The sequence below is a fragment of the Zonotrichia albicollis genome, chromosome 4, assembly GCF_047830755.1.
Source record: "Zonotrichia albicollis isolate bZonAlb1 chromosome 4, bZonAlb1.hap1, whole genome shotgun sequence".
NCBI classification, from domain to species: Eukaryota; Metazoa; Chordata; class Aves; order Passeriformes; family Passerellidae; genus Zonotrichia; species Zonotrichia albicollis.
Window position 1 is genome coordinate 5,015,187 of NC_133822.1, and position 15,985 is coordinate 5,031,171.

Below are 15,985 nucleotides of genomic sequence, written 5' to 3' on the forward strand. Positions count from 1 at the left end.
AATAATGCTAAAGTGTTCTAAATGTTTTCTCCTCTGCAGCTTCAGCAGATCCTGCTGGGTTACATCCCAAGCCCTCAGCTGGAGCTCGTCCTGGTGATGTTTGTTGTGCCTTTCATAGTCAATGTAAGAGGTGCCTCTGCAAGTGCTGGGGGGTGGTTTGGAAATTTCAGTGCACCCTCATGGGAGTGTGCACAGGGAGTGGCTGGGGGCAGCCTCAAAGTGCTGGGACAGGGGGCAGGGGTGTGCCAAGAAATCTGTGGGTCACAAATCTGTCACTGCCACAGCCTCTGTTCCAATTCCCATCCCTTTCTCTGAGCTGCTGTGGGGCTGACTCTTCACCTCTTGGAGGAAAGCTGGGTCCTGTTAGGCGAGGGCTCATCTCAACAGCATGGGGATGCCCAAAACCCTTTAATGTCCTCTAGGATGGCTTGTGACCCTGACAGTACAGTCATTTGGCTGGATGTCAGATTGTATTACAGCAAGACAATGTGCTCAAGGTTACCCAGAACGGTTCTTCTCAAAACTAGTTTGACAAAACCCTCTTGAAAGCTCAGCTCTTTCTTGGTTCCCCTGATTCTGGGTAATCCTTGAGCTGCTGCCCAGTTCCTGCTAAGGTGGGCAGTGGGAACAAGGTGTTAACAGTCCTGGACAAAAAGGGAATTGAGCTTTGAGCTTTCAGCTCATCCCAGGCACATTCCAATGGATGCAGCACTGGCAAAGTTGGATTGATCTGCCTCTCTCCACCATCCCAGGCTGCATTTCCACATTGGGAAGAAAATTCTGGTCCTCAGAGAACTGACCAGGGACTGGTTCAAGCAGATGAGCTTTGGATGGAACTTGGTTCAAGGGTTATGTTCTGGTGGAAATTCAGCCTATTGTGGTTTTATTTAATCTGGAAACAATAGGACTTGTGTAAGAAGGGACTTAAGGAATTGGACTCATCCAATCCCCATGGACACAATTGATGCAGGGCTGGTTTGGATGTGAGGTTGATCAAGGCTGGATGTCTGGAGAACCCAAGAGGAGAAGAGATATCTGTGATTGATTGATTCTGCATTCTGGTCTCTGTAATCTGCTGATGTAACTTCTTTCCCCCCAAGGCCATTATGTTCTGGGTTGTGGACAGCTTGATCATGAGGAAATACAAGCAGAAGGATGCCCTAGACATCAATGGATCCACAGAAACCCCTCGGGCCAGGAGGACTGAGGAATCTCAGGTGAGACCAGGGATGCAAACTTGTGTTTCAGACGAAGATGCAGATTTGTGGGATGGTCTGTGTGTTTAGAACATCACATTTCATGGACCTGGGGTGGTGTTTCATGGATGTGGGTGATCACCCAGCAAAGTCAAATTCACTCTAACCATGAGCAGTGTCACAGCCCAGGAGATGCTGCTGCAATACTGCCCTGGATCATGACAATGTCTTGGGGGGATGAGCTGCCTGCTGCACTGATCTGTGTGTGCAGGCTAAAACTGCCCCTCTGAGCTTTGCTGTGTTTAGTTGTAATTAATTTTGGCTGGGAAGAGCTTACTTCCCTCTCTGTAATTGTTAGCATCCCTTTTAGAGGACAGGGCTTAGCTGGGAATCCTATTTTGGTATTTGGTTTTTTTGGTATTTTTTCAACCAGATTATTGTCCCTTAGCTGGAGGAGGCTGTGTTTTGTTTAGTCTGAGCCTGACAGTTCGAAAGTTCTGGTGGGGGAGGAAATGCTGCAGTTCCAGCAGACTTTGAGATTACTTTGTTCATCTTAATGATGTGAGATTGTTGGGCAGGTGGTGTCTACTTCTCACTGACCTCTGGGCAGAGTCCACACTCCTGGTCCCTGGGAGGAATTCCTTTCTTTCTCCTGGCACCCAGGCCTGGTTCCAGTGTGCTCTGTGTGTATCTGCTGATATCCTGCAGCTCACTGGTGAGACTCACCAAGATAAGATAATTTCTGGCAATCCCAGCCTGGCTCCTGGAGAAGCTCCTGCTGAGGAATTCAGGGTGAAGAGAAATAGCTCTTGCTCTCTGAGAGTTCTTTCCTAAGGAGTAACTCAGCTCTTGTGCTCTCCACTGGAACACTGCAAGTGTTTGGGAACTCTCTGGGACAGCATGAAGGGCTGTGAGGATCAAGCCTGAACATATCCTCCCTTGTGAGAGAGGGAAGTGTTGTGATGCCCACTTCAGAGCTGAAAAAAATTGGAATTTATAGCCCATGACCTGCCTTTGCTCTTGGGGCAGCAGGAACACAAACTGTTTTCCCATGCCCTGTTCTGCTGTATTTAAAGTCGGTGGTTAAACTCTCATTTCAGTGTGGGAGTAGAAGCCTAGGGTCTGTTCTTGCCTCCTAACAAGTGTATAGAAACTAAACAACATCAGTGACCTTTAACTTTCCACTAAATTACTTATTCCCAACTTATTGTTAACTGGTGAGTGGCCCCTTCAGTCACCTGGTAACATGAGCCTGTCCAGCAGCATAAAACACACACAATACCTGCTAATTTCCAGATGCTGAGAAATCCTCTTCTGGCAGCTCAACAGGCAGGAGATTTCAAGTAGTGGAAACAATTCCGACAACCTGCCACTTTCTGTCAAAGGTTTCTCTCACCTTCCAAGTACCTAACTGCTTTTCTCTGCAGACTTCAGCAAAAATTCAACAATGTGCAGCTCACCTGTTCATCCTGAACCCTCTGATCCATCCCTGCAGTACCAAGGGACTGGTTTTTCCTTGGAGCAGTCTGCAGGGATTGCCTCCTTCATGCTCAGACACGTTCATGTGCCTCTGGCCAGCAAATATTTTGGGCAGAGAAGGAAGTTTGTGAAGAAATACAGAAGTGGGTGACCTGTTTTCCAACTCTTTCTTGGCACTGGGCCTTGAGGAATAGCCTTAAGCTCCTGCTTCAGGTGTCAGCCTCTTAAGCTGTGAACTACAGATCATGTTTGACTGCCTGAGCCCTGCAGCTGCATTGACTGAAATTTAGGCTCAGAAGCAGCAAATGAGCATTTGCTGGGCTTGTTGCTGCTAATCACCTGTTCACGTGGGGGAATTTCAGCCCAGGGGAGGGGAAGGGGGGCTGAGCAGAGCTGGTGTGTCCCCCAGGTTTATCAGGGCTCATCAGGGCCGTCTCGCTGCAGGCGCCACCAGCTCCCACTCACTGCTGGCTTCAGTTTCAAACCTCTGCCTATCTCACCAAGGCAGTGTCAGTATTGTCACATGAACCAGCAGTTTGTGCTTGGAGAAGGAGGGGCAGAGATGGAAAGAGTGGGCTGGAGTTAACCTGTTAGAAGCCCACGCTCTGTGCTTTCCCCAGGGGCAGCAGGAAAGCTCAGCTCTGTCCTTGGCTTGGTGGAGCAGCCAAAAGAAACCCAGCAGCAGCAATCCTGGAGGAGAATTGTACCCTCCTGGAGAAGGATTGTACCCTTCTGGAGAAGGATTGTGCCTTCTGGAGAAGGATTGGAGCCTCCTAGAGGAGAATTGTAGCCAGGTGGGGATCAGTCTCTTCTTCCAGGAGAACTAAATTGAACGGCCCCAAGTTGCATCAGAGGAGGTTTAGATTGGATATTAAAGAAAATTTCTTTACTGAAAAGGTGGTCAGGCACTGGCACGGGCACTGGCTCATCCTTTGGTGAACCAGAGGATGATCTTTTATTACTTCTTTTACACTGAATCCCTGAAAGGGATAAACTCCCTCTTATGGTTGGAAGAATTTCATCCTTCTTTCCTTCCACATCAGTCTTAAGCTTTGTGTTGTTTCAGTCCCCTGCCCTGCCTTGTAAATTTTCATGGAGTAATTTTTTTTCCCCCTTTTGTGGGATAGAAAAGGATCTCTTGAATGCCAGTTTGCATCTAGTGCTGTTCAGCCTGGGGAAATTATTTCATCTGCAAGGCCCTTATTTTTGCTTTGTATGTGTCCTGCCCTTGACCCAAGGCTCTTTTCCCTTGCCCTTGTAACTCCCATGAACTTTAGATCTTATCAGTGATTTCTTTGTTTCCTCCACTCAGGAAAACAAGTCAGTTTTAATAATGTTTTATTTGATCTTTTTTCAGTTGTGTTTTTTTCCCCCCAGGGAGGTGGATGAGTTTCTGTTCCTTTCCTGAAGGATTACATTTTTAGAGACAACCCTTAAAGCAAAAGTCCACTAACAGTGGTACTTGTGAGAAAAATTAAGGTGAAATCAGAGGCTGGAAGGAAAGTTAATATACTGCATGAGGGCCTGCCTTTGGTCAGGATGGAGTTCAGCACCTGCCCTAATTCCCTTCATAAGGAACTCTGTATTTTGTAAGATGAACTCTGTATTTTGGCACTCATTAGATGAAGATGCTGATAGACACCAATACAGTGCTGCTTACTTACATTGAAACGTTTAGAAAGTCCAAGAGCAAGTTGGATTTGCTGAGAAACAATTTTATTTTTTTATTTTTAAATTATTTTTAAAACTTTAATTAGTTCAAACTCGTGGTGAACTCAGGTGCCAGGAAGATAAATGGAGGTGGACATGGAGGTGCTTCTGGAAGGAAACTGTCCCACCTCACAGCCCTCCTGACTGGTGGCAAATCCCTCTGTGGAAGGTGAGGAGTTTGGGGACTGCTGAGTGAGACAGCAGCACATTGTCCCAGGATGGAAAACCATGGGCAGAGAAGGAAGTTTATGAGGAAATACAGAAGTGGCTGACTTGTTTTCCAACTCTTTCTTGGCACTGGGCCCTGAGGAATAGCCACAGGTCCCAGCTGTGCCACCAACCCTCTGTGATCCTGAACTGGATGCACCTGCAGGGAAAGAGCCTTGTCCAGGCTGTTCTGAAAACCCCCAAACTGGAGTTGGGCTTGCAGATGATATCTGAGGGTGTGTTCTGTGTCTGTCATGGCAATGAGGGGCTCTCTCATGGTGCTGCTTCCTGGGGAATTGTGGAAAGGTTCTGGGGGACTGTTGCTGGTGTGGCTTCCTGTAATTGAGGTGTTGGGGCATGGCTTAGACTTGATGATCTTGAAGGTCTCTTTTGTGAATTCTGTGCAATGTGTGGTGGGCAGGTGACAGCCTGGATGGGTCTGGTTGCACAGATCCCTGCTTGGCTGCAAGGGGATTTGAGTTTTCAGCTGAAAGCCACCCAAATCACCAGTTCAACACAGGCCCCACAACCAGCCTGTCAGAGCTCAGTGAGTTCACAGTGCTGCCTGTGAGTAATTACACATTTCTTCAGGTCCAGCAGCATCACAATATTAATGTGATAAACAGAGGAAATCTTCACGTGAGAGAGATGGAAGCTTGCCTGTGTGTGTCCTGAACCAAAAAAAAATTCCTTGAGACCAATGAGGGGGACAACAAGAGAGCTTAATCCGCTCTGCTGCTGTCCTTTGGGTGTCTGACTGTGAGGAGGATGATGGAGGGGCTGGGGTGTGTGTGAGGGTGGGGAGCAGGAAATCTTCCCCTGCCGCTCCTCTGCTGCTTTGAAGTCACACTGACTCACTGGAGTTGTGTTAGTTTTGTTTTTCCTGTTTGGTGCTTTTGTTGCTGTGGTGACTGGCCCTGTGGTGCTGCCTGAGTGCTGACAAGTGGAGGGCTTGTTAATTCACAGCTGTGTGTGGAGATACAGATAGGAGTGATTCCCTCTGCTCCTGGTGTTGCCCAAGGTATCCTGAGCTCTTTTGGGAATGGTCTGTGGGTGAGCAAAGTCCATGAAAATCCATCCCGGGTCTTGGAGCTGGGAGGCTGCTGAGTCAGGCACAGGGAGATTTCATGGTGACAGTGCAGCTTCTCTTGCCCAGATGTGGGTGTTTGAGGAGATGGGGGTGGGATGGGGTTCAGCAAACAGCCTGGTCTGATGGGGAGCAGCTGAGGGATCTGGGCATGCAGGAGAAAAGGAGGCTCAGGGGTGACCTTATTCCTCTCTAAAACTCCCTGAAAGGAGGTTGTAGCCAGGTCTCTTCTCCCAGGTAACAAGAACTGAAGGGAACAGCCCTGAGTTGCACCAGAGGAGGTTTTGATTGGATATTAAGGAAAATTTCTTTTCTGAAAGTGTGGACAGGCACTGGCACAGGCTGCCCAGAGAAATGGTGGAATCACCACCCCTAGAAGTGTTGAAGAAACATGTAGATGTGGTGCTCAGGGACATTCAGGTTTACTGGTGAGCCTGGCAGTGCTGAGTTAATGGTAGGACTCAGCCTGGAGGTCTTTTCCAACCTTGAGGATTCAATTATTCCAACCTGTCCAGCCATGAATATTATCCGTGCACATTGCTGGCTGGCTAGAATTGTGTTTCACCTCTTCTGCTGAAACCCAATGCCAGCCATCTCCTTGATAAAATCCAGCCTTTTTCCTCTAACAGAGGATGTGGCTGCCCACACGTGGCTCCGTCTGCATCTTGCAAATGCTCCAGGTTGGTGGTAGCCAGTTCAGAGCAGCCCATGGTGTAGAGTTAACTGTTGAGGGTGTAGGCATCCTTTGGGTCTTCCAGCAAGAAAAAAATGTGAATTTTTGCCTCAAACACCAGTGAGAGGTGTCAGTGCTGTGCTTTGGCTCCCAGGAGCTGCTGTGCCAGGTGGGAATAAGGTACTGCCAGGTTAGGCCACCCCTCCTGAGCGGAGGCTGAAGCTGAGCCTGCAGCCCTGCTTGCCCTTGTGGCTGAGCTGTGGAGGTGACAAGCTGCTGGGGGCCTGGGAAAAGGTCTACATGAGGTACAGCTGTTCCCAAAATGTGTGGCCTCATTTTTGTGCATCTCCACTGAGGCTTCAGCCAGGCCATGTGTGAGTTCTGTCTCATGGGATCAGAGCCTTCAGCTGCTTCTTCTGCTCTCAAGGAAGGGGCTGGGACACCAGATTGTTGTGGTGCCCAAATCTCCTTGGCTGCTGTTGGAGAGATGATCTAGATGACCTTGAGGCCTTACCCATCTGCCAGAGTGTAGCCATGATATTTTATGAAAAATCCTTTCCTTAGGTTTTTTTTCTCCTGAGAAGCTGAGAGGCCTCAGGAACAAAATGTAAACAATGATTATCTGCTGCTGTGGAATGCAACAGGTGCATCTGTGATTGGTCTAATGTGGTTGTTTCTAATTAATGGCCAATCACAGTCAGCTGGCTCAGACTCTCTGTCCGAGCCACAAACCTTTGTTATCATTCTTTCTTTTTCTATTCTTAGCTAGCCTTCTGATGAAATCCTTTCTTCTATTCTTTTAGTATAGCTTCAATGTAATATATGTCATAAAATAATAAATCAAGCCTTCTGAAACATGGAGTCAACATTCTGGTCTCTTCCCTCATCCTGGGACCCCTGCAAACACCATCACACCAGAGAGGATTGGATCTGGCAGCAGACCCCTCTGTAGGAATGCTTGACTCATTCAGCGAGCAGAATTGAGAAGCTCTGAGACCTTTGATTCCATCTGTCTGTTCTCCTTTCCAGGTATTGCTCTCTCCAGACATGGATTTTGATCAGTCTGAAAGTGACCAGGACATTCCAGGGCTCTGGGGAACCAGCCAGAAGATGAAGCAGCCCAGCTACCAAGTGGTCATCTGACACAGCAACAGGACAAGGGAGTGGAGGAAGGAGCAGCACTGTGATCCTTGGGCTGGCCAAGGAAGGGCAGGGTGGGGAAAAACGGGTGTCCCTTGTGGATCTGCAGAGATCCTTTTGCCTGCCTCATCTTGGATCTATCCTGCAATTGTGGATGCTGTCTGTGCATCCTGGACAGGCTTGAGCCATATCTGCTTTACCTGTCTGCCCCACATGCAGGCACGTTGAGGTTGGGGATACAGGGATGGATTTTCCCTGGCTGGACAACTGGGTGTGACTTTTTTTCCTTTTGTCAGGGCTAGAGACTGAGATGAAAATATTGTCTGGTTTTTTAATAGAAAAAGAAAAAAAAAAAGAGGTTCTATTCTGTAGTACCTGAACTGTGACACTTTTATATGCACAATGCTCAAAAGAATTGGTTTGCAATATGTATTTAAATGTCTTGAATTGGGAAGCTTGTCCCAGTGGATCTGATTCTTTTTACTGTTTTATAAGGAATCCAATAAATCTTTGAGCTAAAATTGCTTCATAGATTAAATGCCTTCATGTGCTTAATGCTCTGCACAACCCCAATACTTCGAAAGGGAGGAAGGCGAGAAAGGGAGCTATTGAGATATTTTCTGACAGGTGAGACTGTGTTTCTGTTTGCAGCAGGGCTGGTCTGGTAAACCTAAAAATAAAGAGCTTGAGCCACAGAGGTTGGTTTGGGTTGCAGGAGCTGCTTCAGTGCAAAGCCTGATGCTGCAGCCTCAGCCTGTGCCGGGTTCCAGAGCAGACTCAGAGATGGGTCCCAGTCAGCACCTTACAAGGGAGTGTTTACTGGAAGCTGACAGCTCCCCTTTTACTCAGTTTAAAATAAACAGCTGAAATGTCTGCAGGATCTGATTCAAGCTGTGTCTGCAGCCCCATTAGCCAGCCCTGTTTTGGGGTAAGGAAGGACCTGGGGTGGTGCTGCTGCCCCTGGCTCACCCCAAAACTGGCACTTTCTGCTCCAAGTGTGAAGTGCAGGGCCTTGCCCTGTTTGCTTTCCTCTGTATTTGTGCATAAACACAAAAATGCAAAACACTTTGCAGCTGTCCTGGGGAGAGGGTGAGCACAGAGCAGCTGCACCAGCCCACTCCCAGGCTGGATGTAGACACAGCTGTGCAGAGACCCAGCCAGAGCCCAATTGGGGGGATAGTCCTTGGAGCAGGGATCCAGGATCCCTCATGGAGCCTTAGACAGCCTTTACTTCTTGCAACACAACCTCCCTTAAGTGATGGGTGGGAATGTTCTTTTATTTTTCCTTTTCCCCTTGTATTTTTCCCCAAGAAAACAGCCCTTGTTAAGGAGTGAAAATTAAAGGATTAGGATTTTCTAACTTGGATGGATTTAGATGTGAAGGCTGAGCTCGGAGCATGAGAAGATATTTGGTGGGGGGTTTTTTGGGGGTTTGGTTTGTTGTTTTTCTCCTGACTTCAAAGTGGTTTGAAGCCTTAGATGCAAATCAAAGTCTGGGATGCCCCTCAGTGAGCGAGACACGCTTGGCTACACTTGCAGCTGTGCAGCTTTAAACTGTTTTTCTGGAAATTAAGTCTTTTTTTTTTTTTTGTTTTTCTTCCTTAATGAAGGGTCAGAATCCTACTTCTGCTGGCACATCAAAAGGCTTTTGGAACACATGGCACACAGCTCTCTGAATGGATTATTTATATTGCTCAGTGCAGTTGGTTTCACAGCACAACTGCTGCTTGTCTGGGGCAGTTCTGCACTGATAAGGGTGGAATAAGTTCTGTGCTGTGCAAGGTTTTGACTGGAAACGGATGGAAACAGCTTCCCTATTGGAAACTTGCTCCCTGTTTTGAGGAACACTGGTATTTTTGGAGTTTTGCTCTTGCTATGGGGCTGCACAGTGCAATCCCGCAGTGGGTGAAGAGTGCAAATTTGGCCAAAGCAGTGTCCTTGTCCTAAACTGGACTGTGAGTGACATGATCTTCATTTTAGCTCTTAGTTGAGGCTGAGGAAGTTCACAATCAGCAATAGCAGGAGAAGTAAGATGTGGGGGAAGGTTTTCCCCCTCAATCCTTGTGTAGCCAGTGCTGTTCCAGCAGCCCTGTTCCCATCTCTGAAATGGTGCCATGCAATCCATGCAATTGTTTCCATTGCACTGCAGAGTGAGTGCTCAGCCTCATTCCTGAGCTGTCTGAGCAATATGCAATCACTGGGCACATCCCTGTGAATCCAAGTGCTCTGTGACACTCTTGGAGATGGGAACAAATGCAACTTCACTGCAATGACTGCACAGAGGCCTGGGAGCTCTCTGGGACAGCATGAAGGGATGTGAGGACCATGCCTGAACATACTCCCCCTCATATTCTCAATATTCTCATATTCCTCCCCATATGAGAGAAGGAGGTGTCGTGATGCTCACTTCAGAGCTGAAAAAATTGGAATTTACAGTCCATAGTCTTTGCTCTTGGGGCAGCAGGAGCACAAACTGTTTTCTCGTGCCCTGTTCTGCTGTATTTAAAGTGTTGTTAAATTCTCATCTCGTGTGGGGGTAGAAGCCTAGGGTCTGTTCTTGCCTCCTAACAAGTGTATAGAGACTAAAGAACATCAGTGACCTTTAACTTTCCACTGAAATTACTTATTCCCAACTTATTGTTAACTGGTGAGTGGCCCCTTCAGTCACCTGGTAACATGAGCCTGTCCAGCAGCATAAAACACACACAACCTTAGCTTCAAAGCTTGTTTTTTATCTTTGCCAAATGATAGCTTCACTGCAGTGTTCACTGTAAAATATTTATTGTGAAATGGATAACTGGACCCTTCAGGAGACCTTGAGTATATTGCTCCAGGTGCTTCATTGGACTTGATCCTTGTTACCTTCAGGCCCTGAAAGAAATGTGTTTCCTTGGCTGGAGGAGGAGAAAGAGGAGCAATGATGAATTATCAGCAGTAGGTGTGTGTTTATATATATATTATATACATATCTATATACAGAGGAGATGAGGGAGAGCCTGAGCCATCCCTCCCCTTAGCAATACATGTGGACAGCACAATGTGGGAGGAGAGGGGACGTTTCAGTAAGGACAGCATGGAGACACCTGCCAAACCCTGGGGTTTCCAGAGATCCCCTGCCACTTTCCTGTTTTCTCCATGCCAGTGAGAGGGGAGGTTGTTTGGGTGTGGGCCCTGGGTGATTTCCTCCTCTCTTCTTGGGCAGAGAAGTCAGCTTCACAGCTGTTCTTCCTCATCTCTTCCTGGCCCACAAGCAAACTGCAGAGCATTAAACCTTATTATTACTATTATTTAGTGTTATTATTCCACACTCAGGACTGTGCTGAAGGCCTTGCCTTCAGCTCTCCCTCGCAGGGGAGCTATTTCTCAAGATAGCAGGGCCCAAAGCAGTAGTTTCTTCTTTATGTTCTGTTCCAAAGTACAAGCCTTGGCACGAATTTTGTGCTAGCTGAGCTCTCTGTAAGGATCTTCCAGAGTGCAGTTCAATCTTGCTGGTTGCTTTTGGCTGTTTGCAGGCAGCACATGGTGTGAGTCAAGAAACCATGCTTGCCACCTGCTCTGCTGCCACGGTGCTTGCAGCACTAACGAGCTGATCAGGCAACTGGAAAATCACCACCCCACCCCCAGCAGCTGGAGCTCCAACAGCAACAATATGATTTAATTGTTAAATATGGGAAAAAAAAAAAAAATCAGTCAAGATTGAACCTATTTCTGTGGGTCCCTGGCAACTGTTTTCTCCTAACACATGGATGTCATTTAATTCCTGGAGATGCTTCCACACCCAGCCTCCCTCCTTTTCAATTCTGGAAAGGCAGAGTGTTCATGAGCTCAGTTTGGCCTTGCCATGAAAATGTCTTTGTGGTTGTCAAGTCCCCTTTGGACAAGCTCTTTGCTAAAACTCCCCCGTGGCTGATCTGCAGCATTGCTCAGTGATGCCTCACTTTAAAACACAGCACAGCCTTGCAGTTTTGGGTTTGGAGCACCACCTGCAGTGGGGGTGGCTGGCAGACCCTTCTGTAACCTCCTGCTGCCAAATTCCTGCTGCGCACAAATTCCTGCAGGGTAAAGAAGGAGAAGAAGCCAGGGGAAATCGGGATGAAAATTTTTCGACAATTTGGAATAAATAAAGACTTCCTCCCTGATTACAAAAGCAGCTAGGGTTGTCTAGTAGAAATTGAAGAGGCTGCTTTGTAGGCTCACCAGCTGTTGTGGGTGCTGGGTTGTCATCCCTTCGGAAGTTTTAATCTTTGCTGAGCAGGAGGAGTGTGATGCTCAAGGACATGGCAGATCTGTTGGAAGCTCATGGTGGAACTTTGTTTCCTCCTGAGGGAGTCAAGACTCAAGAAATCACCAACCCTGCAATGTTGTTTAAATTGAATTATGCTGAATTAACTGCTCCATGGAATGGGAGCCTGCACCACTGCTGTTGCTGCTGAGGACCAGAGGTGCTTTTTAAGCACACAGCCTGCGCACCAAGACAGCAAAAACCCCATCAAGGTTTTCACCACTGTTTTAAGGGTTTGTAGTGATTCAGGGATCATCATGTTTAGTGGCAAATCCAGACCTCATCCCACTAACCAGGAAAGCAATACCCTCCTGTGGCCTGTTGATTTAAGGTTTTGATTTTATTTGATGCTAATGGGTCGCTGCAGATGGATACCCACCCACCTCTCCTCTCTCTTTTTGTCTTTTACTCCTTTCCCCATGGACCAAGGTTGGAGCAGGTGCTCCAAGTCACTTCTTTGCAAAGCCTATCACCTCAACAGGCTCTGTTCTGTATGATCTGCCTTTCGTGGGGTGACTCACCAGCCCCAGGGGGCTTTGCACAGATCCCTGCATGGGTTTATTTTAAGGCCAGCAGCCTCTGCACTGTTCACTGGCTCATTTTTCCCCCCGCCCTTCCCACTGAGAGAGCATCAATCATGCCTTTAACCACGTCCTTTCCCCCAGCCTTCTTTTTCTTCAGAAATCTGATGAGCATTCATTTAGCATGAAAGAGAGACAGCTGATTTCCAAGGACAAAATCCTTGGTTTCTTTGGCACCAAAAGATAAGGAAACACTCATAAGTTGCCTAGAACAGGCTTCAGAAGGGACCTGCTATCCCACATGCTGCTGCAATGCATTGCTGTGACCAGTTTTAAAAGCTGTTGATTGTCCCAAAGCTGGTCCCCGTGTCGAAGGGATGAGAAGCCAAATAGTCCTGGTAGCTCCCATCGATCAGTTTGTCCGCGTTGTTTTTGGCAAACCAGCACTCGACCTCCTGCTGCCCATTGTAGATCCTCCTCTGCTTCCACACCACAGGAACCAGCCTCCCCTTCACCTTCAGGGTGTTTGTAGGGTTTGTCTTCAACGCCTCTGTTTGGTTCTGCCTGACCTCCTGATGACTTGTGTTCAGGGATTCCTGGAGAAGTTTTACTTCATGGCTCAAGAACTGACCTGCAAGGCAAGATAGAATAAGAGTCCATGACTGGCTGATTTGTGCCTGTTTATAAATTGTTGTTGTTTGGTGGTTTGTTTGTTTTTTGGGGTTTTTTTTTGGTAGGATGCATTTGAGGATTCTCAGCCTACGGATCTCCTCTTCAAGAGCAGGATGAGTCTTGTTCCTGTGATTCATTTCTAAATCTCACAAACACAGAGGTTAGAATAAAACCCTATTTATTTTTTTCCCATGGGTCACTAAAGAGCTAAAGAGGTTTTTTAGCTGCCAATAGTAAGTTCCCTTTTGTGGGACATGGTTACTAGAGGTAAATAACCCACACAATGTCCATCAGCAAGCAAAAAGTCCTAGGCCTGAAGATTCAAATTCTCTTCCCTTGCCTTCTTGGGAAAAAGTCCTTCTAGGACTAAGTGTGGATTTAGAAGTTTGTGAGAGTGGCCTGAGTCCAAAACCCCACTCCTAAGGGACCTTCTCCTCCTTCACCTGGGGATGTCTGAGTGGCACAGAAACTATGGCAGAAGTTTTAGAGTTCTGCACTGTACATGACCAAAAACATCAGTACTGCTTGTTGGCTGAAAGAACACAACCATCTGGTCATCTAAAGCCTAATTCCTTCAAAAGTTAAGGGTGACTCTTCTTTCATTTCACATTTGAAAAAAAGGGGCCACAAAAATTTCTTGGGGAAGATTTGGTTTCTGTCTGTACTTGGGAGCATCAAGCACGTGTATTCTAATAGGAACTGTACTGAACAATCATTAAAAGAGTGGAAATATGAAAACCAGGCACAGCTGGGATAGGGAGAGATAACTCCTACAGGGAAAGACAGCAGAGGAGCTGGAGGTACTAGAAAGAGAGAAGTTGTTTAAAGGAGGATGTGAAAACCTCACCTGGGAACTTAATCCCCACCTGCCTTGCTCCTTCCCTCCTGTCTCTGCTCAGAAACACCATTTTTGTCTGATTTACACCTCTGAACCTGAGAACCTGCCACCTACCCAGTAGCCCATGGGAGTCAGAAGAGAGGCCTTTACTGTTGGAGATGTAGAACCCCAGGTGATTCCTCTGGTACGGGGCTGGCTTCTTGTAGTGGTGGATGAGGATGACGAAGCTGATGGAGTCCCGGATGGTCACGGTGATGTTGGAGAAGGCAGAGATGGACACCTCCAGGCTCCTGCTCCTCACCACAGCACTCCGGCCACAGGACAGGACAAGCCTCTCCCCATCGTCCAGGATGACCCTCTTGGGTGTGATCTCCAGGTAAGACCTCTCTGGCTTGTTGCTGAGGATGGTGATGGTGCTGAAGTAAGTCCGGTGCTTCTTGTGGCCATTGGGCGGTGCAGGAGCTCCGATTAATTGTCCGTTCACAGTTACACCTTGCAGGAAAACAATCAAAAAATTGTTTTAAATGAAAGCTGGAACCCAGGATCACAGGGCCACAGAACAGTCTGAGCTGGAAGGGGCCCAGCAGGAACAGGTCTATTGTCTCAATGACACAAGCCTTGGGACTGAGGACATGCAGGCTCGCCACCTCGTGCTCAATTATTTCACTTACCAGCCTTCAAACGAGTATAATCAGTCTGTTATGGAATTGTGACCTCATACAGAGCACATAAATTTACCCAAGCTCAGAAATACTGGCCTTCTCTGCAGGCAGGTGCCCCCAGTCCCATTAATCACAGTGTACACAGTGCCACAAAAAGAACCACTTTTGAGTATTCCAGGGTGCAGATCCTAATGAGTCAATTAAAGCCTACAAGTCCTCAGTAAGTTTCCCAGTCATTTCAATATTTGTTGTGACCTATTGTCCATAAGACAGTGACTCACTTCCCACAAGCCTCTGAACATTGACAATTAAGGAGGAGGCTTGTTGCTAACCAAGGCTAAACCCAAGCCATTAACACTGAAATTAAATGTCTCCACATCCCCTTATTCCTGATGGGATCTCTCATTTCTGTCTTCAAAGAGATTCAAGGTTCTAGTGCTACAGAGTCTGTTTTCCTCAAGCTCATTCTGTATTTGAGCCACAAAATCATTCAAGCAGTGGCACAAACAGTCTGTGAAAGAAGTTGAAAGGAAACATTGCCTGGAGCTGTATTTTGTATTTTTAAGGCACACATGAACACAGAAATACGGGGGTTAGACCACTGCCACACAGAACAGAATCATACAAATTTATTGTGGGGTTTTGTAAAACAAGCCTGTGAATTGTCTCTGGCTTTGACACCCCTTTCTCTCCCAGGACATAATCTGCTTATTAGCTGCCCTGCTTAGAATTCCAGATGGGATAAGACCATGCTTTGGCTCAGATTGGCTTGGGTAAAGCAGATCCTGAATCATGTGGGTTTTCTCAAGACTGTCATGACTCTCCAGCCAGTTTGGTGATTTCTTTACTAAAAGAGCCTTGGTGCTTGGGTACTTTGCTCTGTCCTAAACGAAACAGTACTGTGAGTAAAGAGGGAAATTCCCACAGCAGAGCAATTTTGGCAAGTCCAAACCTTTTATCTGCAAGCTGTGACTTTGTAACTGGGTGAAATTAAACCATAGAAGAAACTTTTTCTAATTTCTAATTTCCTATCAATTTCTTGCCTGAAGCACCTTGGTGCTTGGTCTGCTGCAAGGCTTGGCCTTACACTTTGATTTTCCTCCACAAGAAACTGCTTGACTTGGCTGCTCACCAGATTCCTTGTGATCAGAGACCAGCCTGAGAATGTCCCCTGGTTCTCCATCAATATTGAAGCAGACAGAGAACTTGCTGGAGGGAAAATCAATGACGAAGTGAGGGTCCCCATCCGCTGAGAAGACATGGAAAAAGAGACAAATGTGAGAAACCCACACAAAACTCCAATGTCTAACAGATTGCAACAAAGCTGCTGTTTAAAGTGTGTTTGTCCCTGTTTTTTTCTAGGTCCTCCTGGTTTGTTGTTTTTAGATGGTCAGATGGAGTTTGCCAGGAAATGCCAAGTTTTGCTTTGTTTTTCACAAAGATTGTTTTGTTTTTCTCACAGATGAGGTTGCGTTTTCAATGACAACTCAAAACCCAAAACAGTTCTAGATGAAAATC

At 46.9% G+C, this 15,985-nt stretch overlaps 2 protein-coding genes across 2 annotated transcripts in view; one reads left to right on the forward strand and one right to left on the reverse strand.

Moving 5' to 3' along the window:
• LOC102067497 (store-operated calcium entry regulator STIMATE-like) overlaps positions 1-8,019 on the forward strand; it is a 34,523-nt gene extending 26,504 nt beyond the window's left edge. Inside the window, exons 6-8 of the mRNA XM_005494460.4 lie at positions 40-123; positions 1,101-1,217; positions 7,382-8,019. Coding sequence (XP_005494517.1) covers positions 40-123; positions 1,101-1,217; positions 7,382-7,495 — 315 coding nt within the window. The 3' untranslated portion in view covers positions 7,496-8,019. The remainder of the gene's footprint in view (positions 1-39; positions 124-1,100; positions 1,218-7,381) is intronic.
• Positions 8,020-10,207: 2,188 nt separating this feature from the next.
• ITIH5 (inter-alpha-trypsin inhibitor heavy chain 5) overlaps positions 10,208-15,985 on the reverse strand; it is a 49,008-nt gene continuing 43,230 nt past the window's right edge. Inside the window, exons 12-14 of the mRNA XM_005494462.4 lie at positions 15,600-15,716; positions 13,920-14,297; positions 10,208-12,926 (exon numbers count right to left, since the gene is read on the reverse strand). Of these exons, the coding sequence (XP_005494519.2) occupies positions 12,628-12,926; positions 13,920-14,297; positions 15,600-15,716 (794 nt within the window). The 3' untranslated portion in view covers positions 10,208-12,627. The remainder of the gene's footprint in view (positions 12,927-13,919; positions 14,298-15,599; positions 15,717-15,985) is intronic.